Source organism: Labrus mixtus, chromosome 11, assembly GCF_963584025.1.
Source record: "Labrus mixtus chromosome 11, fLabMix1.1, whole genome shotgun sequence".
In the NCBI taxonomy this organism is placed as follows: Eukaryota; Metazoa; Chordata; class Actinopteri; order Labriformes; family Labridae; genus Labrus; species Labrus mixtus.
The window spans coordinates 24,595,773-24,606,139 of NC_083622.1; the positions used below are offsets into that span (position 1 = coordinate 24,595,773).

At 38.4% G+C, this 10,367-nt stretch overlaps 1 protein-coding gene across 7 annotated transcripts in view; it reads left to right on the forward strand.

The window, feature by feature from the left end:
• The first annotated feature begins 412 nt into the window (after nucleotides 1–412).
• The window catches only part of cobl (cordon-bleu WH2 repeat protein), a 54,216-nt gene continuing 44,261 nt past the window's right edge, over nucleotides 413–10,367 (forward strand). For 5 of the 7 annotated variants that reach the window (XM_061051014.1, XM_061051020.1, XM_061051018.1 and 2 more), the window contains exons 1-2: nucleotides 413–540; nucleotides 789–918. In XM_061051014.1, coding sequence (XP_060906997.1) covers nucleotides 890–918 — 29 coding nt within the window. In that variant the 5' untranslated portion in view covers nucleotides 413–540; nucleotides 789–889. Of the gene's footprint in view, nucleotides 541–788; nucleotides 923–10,367 lie in introns of those variants that run through there. The other 2 variants (XM_061051015.1, XM_061051016.1) reach the window with 2 other exon arrangements.

Sequence of the window (10,367 nt, forward strand, 5' to 3'; positions counted from 1 at the left end):
TGAGGCAGAGTGGGACGACATCACATCACAGGCTGTAAACACAGAATGAAGATAGAAAGAAGGGATAAACGGGACATTGGTTAAATGAATAAAGCAACAGAGAGCTGAAGAGTTAAACGATAAAAGGAGTAGGAATTTGAAAAGGTTAAAAGCAATAAAATTAATAAAATGAAGGGATAGATCTTTAAAGGAGAAATCACATAAAAGCAAGTCTATAAAAGTGAGTTTTAAGAAGTGATTTAAAAGATGCCACTGACTCTGCCCGCCTTATGTCCTCAGGCAGGCATAATATTTGATAAAAGAGAAGAGAGGCCTGAGAAAACCCGAGTTTAAAAATCCACAGTAGGCTATAATATATTAAAGTCCTATTCTATTATTTTCACTTATTTTGAAACGCCATACGGACAGCTCTATTATCAATCCTGTTACCTTGACAACACTGGAGGGAAAGTCTGCCGGGGGATACGAAGCAGCACATCCAGTGGATTTGACAATTAACTGAGTCAGTGAGAATGACTCAGTTAGACCGTGTTGACTGAAGTAAGTTGGACTTTAAAATATCGGAAATTTAACGATTCTTATGTCGTAGTTAGTTAAACCCAAACGGACATTTGCAGCGTTAGTGCTGCTTCAGGTCACATAGACTGTCTTCTCTGCGAACTCATTAGTTGGACCTGTACGAATAAAAAATATATAAAGTTTACTCCTACCTTTTAACAACTGTTTTATCGTTGAGATATATTACAAAACTCGCTAGACTAAAGTAATTTAAAAATTTTGATGTGCAGGTGATAGCAAAATATGGATATTCACCGAGTCTAAGAGCGACGGCGGATTTTGGGAACCCACTTCAGCTGAAGTTGGATATCTAAGTTTACTAATCACTGCAATGACTGATACATCAAAACCACCTTCAGGGTAAGTTATTTAAACTCAAGCACCTTGTTTACTGAAGGAATTCAACTTTTATATAATTGTGTGATTATTAAAATCTAAACTTTCTTGTTAATACGTCTAATTCCAGCTGGTTAAACACTAATGGACTGGGCCACTGCAGACTGCGCATTTCTTGTTGCACATCAGAAACAAAATTAAGAATTTCTCTTGTAATTATTCGTAGTATTATTTTATTTTATCAAACGTGGCTGCCTTTTTTTCCCAGAATATTTAGCTAATATTGTGGTTGCGTGGCATAAACACACCTTGTCCATGATAACAGTGGGCTTACATTGGTCAATGGAGCTCATTAAAACTACCTTGTGGAGAGCCTCCACAGCAACAGTTCAACGCATTGGTTGCCTTTAGTGTGCAGAGACAACAGAGAGAGAGAGCGAAAGAGAGTTCCAGCAGCCGGATCAGCTTGCTCTCCATTTACCCCCACAACCAACTATGTGAACAGTACGAGATCAAGACATGGTATGGGTATGACAGTGTAGTTTGTTTCTAGTTTAGAAAAATAAATGACACGACCTTTTATTGGCTAAAGAACACCAAAAAAAAAAAAAAACCTGTAGTTGCTGTATGTTATTGTTCTATGCTTTCATTTGTCATTTGTTTGGGGCGTGGCTGGGGCGTTAAAGGACTTGCTGCCAACTTAATTGTATTAGCCTATTTCAAAATTTGACATTAAACAGAAGTAAGTATAAATAAATAAATAAATAAATAAATGACAGTTTCAGGATGCAGGAATGCTGGAATGTCATGGTTGTTGTTAAAAGTGACACCTGTCCTCTGCTCTCTATACTGTGATAAGTGCTGTTGCTTCAGGGGACACAATAGGCTTTTACATTAATCCTCCAGTTTTAGTACAAACTATGACTGTGTATAGAAAGACATCAGCTGATCCCATCATCAACAAAAACTGAATCATCCCAGAGTATGCATAAGACAACAGTTCAAATAGAATTAGGCAGCTTTTTAGTTTCCAGGTGTCACTGTGACACAGAGAAGCATATCTGAGTGACACAGAGAAGCATATGAGTGTTTTATCCTAAATTTGAATAATTTGTTTGAATAATGACCATGCTGATAGAAGATTACGAGATAAAAGATTGCACTAGCCTTCAGTGGCCTCAATTTGTTACAATGCAGTCACAGTGGAAAGTGGCTTGGATTAAAGTAGGTCTTAACTTGTTTATCTTGAATTTTTGTTTTAGCAAAAATAAGCAAAATACAGACAGAGTTCTTAGTGTTATTGGTGCATGACCAGGTGTACAGTAATCCTACAGGCTACAGCAATATGATTATGTGCTACATGGGGGCTATCGTAATATCTTTATCCTGTAAAATTAAAAGTGGCTGACTTCATCCATTTTTAAGTCAGCAGTGTTATTTCTGGCATTGTCGTTGGGTTCATACCTTTTGTCAGTCAGCTTTTAGTTAGTAAGGACCCTCTAAAGTACTCCGTCTAGGTGTGTGGTAAAGGCTCAGCAGAAGTGTATGCTCTTCATAGGGCCACATGAGAAGGTTGTGATTTTGACAGAAAGAGTGCTGACGGGTGGATTTAATGATCGGTCTGGTCTTTCAAGCAAAGGTCTCTTTAACCAGAACCTTTCAAACACAGTGATTTCACACTCTCAGGAGGCCACATTACTGGCCAAATTACAAAGTAGACTGGTCACAGAGTCAGCAAAGAAACCAAAATACCTTCTTTATCCGGTCAGTGTGTGCCATTTCTATCCATATAAATTACCATGACAACTCCCTTTGTGTTGTGATCTCTCTTTCGTCATCACACAGGGATTAGCTACTTTACTACATTGCACGGTCTAATGAAAGGCAGCTCATAAAACTACATAAACACACACATTTACACACACAAAACACAGTCACTGAGCAGACAAATGCAGAAGGAAGAGATGGCTCTTTCGAGGGAAGCCATATTCTTTTGTACCTTTCTATTGAAATCTGAGCAGTGGGTGTGTAAGACTGTGTGTGTTTGATAGTGCGTTCCCCAGGGGAGGTAGAAAGGTCACCTGAATGAAGCCCTGCAGAGCATTATACACCTTTAATTAAGCCTGGACATAAAGTACAACTTCCTCCCCTCCCCAGAGACTAATGAGTATATCTCATGGTTTGAAGATAACCCATAATCTTACTACAAGCTAGTTTAGAAATGACAAGACATGATATTATGAAATTACTCTGGCTTGCGCTTGTTTTAATTTGTGTTCTATGGGGTGAGTTAACAGTGTTCCTAGGAAAAAAGGATATCTGTGGAATCTGATTTCGGTAATCTGCTACGAAAAAAAAACAAAGGAGCATGGTAAATAGTATTTCTATAGTATTCGCACGATTGTCCAATCCAGTTATCTTATCTGGAAAGTAAACAGACTATCTTTTTGTGGGGACTGAGATCAACTTTAATTCCAAGGCTGCACAGTTAGGAGAAAATAATACCATTGCGTGCAACACTGGTTGGTTTACTTCCTCTTTGGGTTGATAGACTGCTAATGGCTGGCTGGAGTATCCCAAGCAAAACCCTCATACTGTACTTATATAGGTCTGTCAAAGTTTTGTTAAATTGGATTTTAAAACAATTTATTCACACTGATATGCCAAATGTGTTTAAAAATCTATCCAGAATACTAGAAGTGTCAACCCAAAAGAGTTTGAAATTTTGAGATGGAAAATGTGTAGGAGCTCTGGTTAGAACATCTGTTGCATTTAGGCTACATTAGTCAGCTATGATGCACAACAGTCTTAATTTGCACGCAGTGGTGTATTCCTCTTAAGTCTGGCATGGTGTTATGTCGTGTCTGCCTCTATATGTCTGTCTCTGTGCTGAGTGAGGTTTAGTCCAGAAGGCTGTGATTAATGTGGGTTTGTTACAGGCTTTTAATTAAAGTATCCACTCTTTCAGAAGCAATAAGGAGGCAACAGACTTTAAAAAAGAAAAGAAAAACAGAGAAAGCATTAATAGGCAACTGCTGTCCTTTTTGTGTGTTTTTCTTCTTGTCAGTGTTTACTCTGCTGTTGCAGGTTTTAAAGCTTATTTCTGCTTTTTTGTGTGTGATGTCAGAACCTTTACTTGAGTTTACTTCTGTCACAAGGTTTAGTCTACACTAAATAGAGACAAACAATTATGACATCTATCACAAGACAGGCTTTGCATATTTTTGTGTTAAAGTTTGTGTGCCAAAATAAAAATGAAAATAAATAACCCCTCTGTGCCCATGAGCGCTGAGGGATTATTTATTTTCATTTTTATTTTGGCCCTCTGCCTCCTGTACTAGAATGTCAGTGTCACCCTTTGCATGTTATTTGACTATCATGTGTATCTGTCGGCCCATACAGTTTCTAAAAATACTTACAGAAGTAAACTTAAATATATTGAGATAGTGTTATCTGCCAGAACAAAGTATTTCCCTGCTCAGGTCTTAGTGGACAGTACTAAACAAAAGCTCCACACCCTTGCACATCCTTCAGAAATCTCCTCTATTTAGAATTTTAAGGTTTATGTGGTGGGCCACCAGCTCAGCACTGCTGACAGAGGGAGTTCCCTCCTTTTCCTCCCTTACTTGAGGGCTGTATTTAATTTGAGCAAAGTGGAACATGTTTTAGTGTGTGTGGTCACATCTGGATATTTAGGGTTATTTTTATAATGGGTTAAATATAACTCCCATGAAAGCTGAGATAGGCCAGAGAGCGAAAGAGTATTCGAGGCTATGCGTCTCTGGCAGCAGTACAGTATGTATCTGGTAATATCTGTAACCATTTCACTTGCAGTGGTGTTTGAAATAGAAAGGGTGTGGATGCAATTCGTCCACAAGATTGTTCTGCAAGGATAGAAGCTTGACCAATCACACTGGCTGAAAAGATGAAATCAAAAGTACACAATCCTTCGCTCAGTTCATTGTTTTTATAAGCAGTCAGTATTGCAGAAATATTACTAGACTGGTAAGAATGATATGTTTGGGAAACTTTGTATTAACAATACAGCAATGTCTATTGTCAGCAATGTCCCTCGTAGTTTATTATATACTCAGGCACAGTAGGATTTAATTAATGGGTTCTCAGAGCAGAATTCAAAGTAGCACATGCTCTCTTAATATATTTACTTCACAGCTAGACATCTAGTCTGGCTGTATTTATAGACTCTTGTGCTCTATTGACCCCACTTTCCAACCTTTTGCTTAATTTGCAAACCTCCATCGCTGATTAAAGGAAGCACCCCTTAAACAATGAAGTTAGCCTGTATCACTACTATCACACACTAATCGAGTGTATCTGTCTGTACTCTTACTATGCAGCTGTTATGGGCTGCTCAGATTTATTTCTGGAAGCCTGCAGTCATATGTTAGTCTCTGTGGCATGTGGGTTTGTCAGGGAGGAAGACAGACGGACTGTGTGTGTGTGTGTGTGTGTGTGTGTGTGTGTGTGTGTGTGTGTGTGTGTGTACAGTTGGACCGACTTCTCTTACAGCAACTGACATGCCATAGTTGCGAAATTGCCTGATAAAGCTGAGGTGGTGAATTGCAATCTCTCTTGCACAAGTTCTGCTAGAATTCAGTCAGTGTTTGAACCCCTTAACAATGCTGCTATAATTTCTGGATTACAGAGAAAACACAGTTTAGCGTTTGTGTCACTGCGTTATACAGGAATCCTTTTCCATTCCTTTTTTAAATGATCACAAAACAATTCCGAAGCTTTTAGACGGGTGCACATGCAGTCCAAAAATAAAGGTGCCATTTCTGTCTTATTTGTTGACTTTTTTTCTTTTAAAACCCTTCCATTATTAAAATCCCAATAAAGATGTTGAAGATGGGATTTTAGTGTGGCTTTTCTCATTTGTGTTAGGGATGCACCGATATACAGGTTTAACATGGGTATCGGCTGTTATCAGCATGTTGACAAACATCGGCCATCCAGCAAATAATGTACACCGATGCCAGTAGCTGATAAGTCGCTTTTGTGTTGCAATCAATCAATTCAACGCTGGCAAGTTAGTAAACCTAATTGCTAATTCAGAGAGGAGGAGGTTTTTTTTGGTGCAAAAGAAGTCACCTGCTGGACAAACTCTGATCTGTTATCATCTTGAAAACATTTTGGAAGTGAGGGAGTCTTACATCATCTCTGAGCAAGATCAGTGATATGCAGTATGTGTGACCATTTTCCTGTTGCATTTCAAAAGGAGGGACTGCTAACAACAATAAAAAAAACATTGGAATCTGCATTTAGCTAAAATGTTTTATTTTAAATACTACAATCCGCCCTGATTTTCACAATCGGTGCATCTCCATTATATATTATTTTCAAATCAAAGGATCCTGTTCTAAGCTCTGTCTGTCTGCTAATCTCAACAATATCTGTGCCTTAAGTGTTTTTCTTCTTGTGTCTCCAGCAGGAGCTCTCTGTGTCTCTCTCTCTAATTGGACAAGCTGCTTAGGGAATAGAGAACAGACTAATTATCACTTCCTGCTGCCCTGCCGCTACATTCCTTCTCTACTCTTTCTTCTCTAATGTTTGACTTCACCATCTACCATTTTCTATTCCCCTACTTTTTAGATTTCATCATCCTTCTCTTTTAACAACCACCAGTATCCTTTCTTCCCTTTATTCCTTGTCTAACCTCTGCTGTGGGCTTGTTTGCCACCCAAAAGCTGCTCGTTTACTACAGCTGGTGCAAAGTGCACAGCTTCTTTCTCACTGCACCTAGAAAAAAGTGTATTCACTGTCAATGCTCATGTGACTCAACAATTGATTTATTAATCATTTGCTATGCCATTAATACTGAAGTGTTTTATTAATTAGGAAACATGAGGACACTGGGATCTTACTCTGACATGCAAGTTCTAGAGCGGATATGATGTGTCAGAGGATTAAAAGATCACTCATCAGTAGAAGTGATAAATATGAGCTCCAAAAGTAATAGATCATTGCTTTAGTATAGAACTGCCTGATTTTACTGGAGGCATAATGAATGCTATAAAATGTGTCCTAATGTCACATAAAAAAAATCCTCTTTGGTAAACGAGAGTGTTGATGGTATTAAATCAAGCCAGCTCTTCTTAAGTATGACATATTTTTTTTCCAGCTGTGCAGACACAAGGGTAGGTTTGCTTCCTGTTTCTATATTTGTATGATCATTGTTGTCTTGGAACATGTCTGGTGTGAACACAAACAGCGTGTCGCTTTGTCACTGGTCATAAGAGGATAAGATGACTGTGATGATGTGTCATGTCAGGAGAGGAGAGGACAGAGGAGGATAGTGTAGGGTGGGGTGTGCTATTACAGTAAGTGGATTTCTGTGCTTTAAGTCGCTGTGAAACAGACACTCCTAGATCACTGGTTCAGACTTAACCAGAAGTCATTGCAATACATCCTGAACATAAACTCTGCACGTTACTGCACGGAGTGTAAGCAGGCTAATTGATCCCAACGAGCAACAATTCATTTAGCACCTGAGGTGTGGTGTTGTCTTTTGTCTCCCCCAGGTCATTATGTTACTGTTAGTGACTCTGTACTCCTATCAAACTTAAGATTAAGCCAAGCTCTTTCCATTTGTTTTTAATAGAGGTTGGAAGTCGTCACTTGATAATCAAATAAACCGGATTACATTCAATCCGATAAACCACCTCGAGATCAACATGTTTTTATTTTAGGTCTTCAACTTCATATATAAACATATTTTTTTAAGCAGCCAAAACTGTACCTATAAATTGAAATCAGCGTATACAGAAAGAGATACAGTATGAATGCAAATGCAGTGAAAATACTGCTTTAAGGCAGTCCAGATCCAATTGAGTGTTACATCATTTAAATGCTTAAAACAGTTTATGATTGTATATAAACTGCAACTTCAGCCTCTTACCACTGCACAGCATTTGATAAACAGCTTGGACTGGAGCCAGTGGTGTTACTCTTATAAAGCCTAGTCCTTAATGTCATTACTTTGATTTGCTGCTATTATTGGATGAAACACAGGCCACACAGTTACTACAATAATAGTTAAGCCTCTTGGCATCTTAACCACCACCTATGAATGAGGTAGGAAGGCAGACAGTCGCTGGGTTTGATACGAGACAAGTTGTTTGACCCTCTGACTCCATACCACTGACTTAGGTACAACTTAGTGAATTATAGGGGTGGGTTAAATGAGGTTTGAGCCCTGTACCGGTCCTACAGAGCTGTTTTAAAATGTGTATGTTTTTGTTTATGAGCTGCTATCATTTCCAAATAAATCAATCTAAACTTTAACTGAAACTCAATAGAAAACTCTGAGATTTAAACATTAATATTTACACTATTTCTACTTTAATTTGCTCTATTTTCAGAATTTTAACCTGGCTGTTTGTACTGAGGGAGTTTTAAGGTTGTTGTGGACCACATGTGTCCTATAAAGAGAGTAAGACTGGACTCTGAAGGTAACATAAGCGTCAAGGCATACGCTGAGTGAGGAGGCTTGTGTGCCAGGCAACTGTCAAGGGATCTGTTTCTTCTTCTCTGAATCGCTCACCTTTTGTGTGTTTGCGGCTTAAATCCACAGCTGCTACTAAACTGAGGACTCCACTCCTCTGCAGTCAAGTGGTGTAAATATAGGTTGCCATGGGGACACCATGACATCAAGTTGGTATGCATGCTTCATAGCAGGACGGCGTTTGTGAGTGTGAGTGGCCGATGGTTCAGGATGTGCAGCGTTTACACTCAGTCTAATGGACAACAGGAGGTTAAAACTCAAGTGTGCACAGACACGTGTGGTGCAGACAGACAAGTGAGGCTTTGGCTCTCGTGAATGTGTATGTGCTTACATGAAGGTGGGAGGGTGTGTCCTTTAAGTAGCTCTCAAGCATGAGAGATGCTTACATGTTTGATATCAGTTTGGCAGGTTTCACATTTTAAAGGCTTTTACCACAGTTGGTAACAATTTGAAGTAGAGCTTGACCGATTAAGCAGCCAGCCGATAATATCGGCGATTTTAATTTACCAAGTGACTATCGGTATTGGCTCATTGGCTTATATCACATATACGCCGATATTAATAGATTTATTTACAAGTCAAATAACATTTAATTTGAGGTTGATTGTATAAAATAAACTAGCAGTTCTCTTTCACCAGCAGAGTGTGCTATATGGATTACAACAAGCATTATCACTCTCCAATGTGTCAAGCGGTTATGCACGTACTTGCACAGTTATTTTCCAGTTGAGTGACCGTCTCGTCTACATTATCTTTTCCACAAGTTTTTGATCCACATTTGAGGGATCAACACAATCATTGTGTATATTTATATCTATCTATCTCTACTGATTTCATATATCTAAGAAAGCTATCGGCCAGTATATCGGTATCTGACTGTTTTTCTTCCCAATATAGATATCGGTATTGGCCCCAAAAATCCCGTATCGGTCGGGCCCTAATTTGAAGTTGGGAATTCTTGTCTGGGACAATGATGTTTTCTCACATTTTCAAATTTTTTAGAAGTAAAAAAGAAAAAAAGAAAGGCAGACCAAAAAATGTTTAATTCATATTTATATAACGAATATTGATAATAATAAGTTTGATGAAGATTTTGTCTTGAAATAGAAACACACAAGAAACTGCTTTGATGAAATAGCTTTGAATGAGTTTGTCAGTATATTTCCCTACCATAGAGAAAAAGCTGGTAATGTGGCTTGTGTGTGTGTTTGTGTGTCTACTGCGGACATCCTTTGGTATTGTTTTTTTGGTCTTATGTCTTTTAAACTGTTTATGTTAACAAATAAATGATACAATTTGTGACATTTGTCTGTTAAACCACTCATTATTGTGCACAGAGCTTTGTTTCAGACATTATTTGTGTTCCCACAATGCATAAAGTTTGTCTCAATGATTTGAGGTCAGTCAGCGCTCTATTTTCTGCTAATTAATCTGCTCCATTCCCAGTTGAATGTCTTCATTAGAGGATAGTAGCTCATTGTTTTAAAGATCCCATTGTCTGACGCTTAATAAACATGATGTCCTTGTCTCTAACTTGAGGACACATCTGGCCGTCTGTCTACCTTAGTGACTCTTTCTTAATGATCAAATGATTGTTTGGCTCTGCCTGCTGCCTGAAATAAAAGTTTGATTTACTTACATCAACAGCAGACTTTATTAGTTGACCAGTCTGTCTGTGCTAGTTTTTCTCACGCAGTCACAACTAGCCTTCTGTATCGTTGCACTGAAGGTTTCAGCAGACTGACAATCCATATGACTGGTGCAAACTTCAAGGAAGGGAGTAAAACATCATAAAAGCACAAACTGTAGTTTTTCATTTATGTTTATTTTGAATACACAAAAGGAGATGAGGACTTTGTGCAGAAAAAGACAAAACAGAAACTGAACATATTTCTAAGTGGATTTTGGTGGAGTGTCTGCTGGCAGAGCCCACTTTAGAGAAAACTAA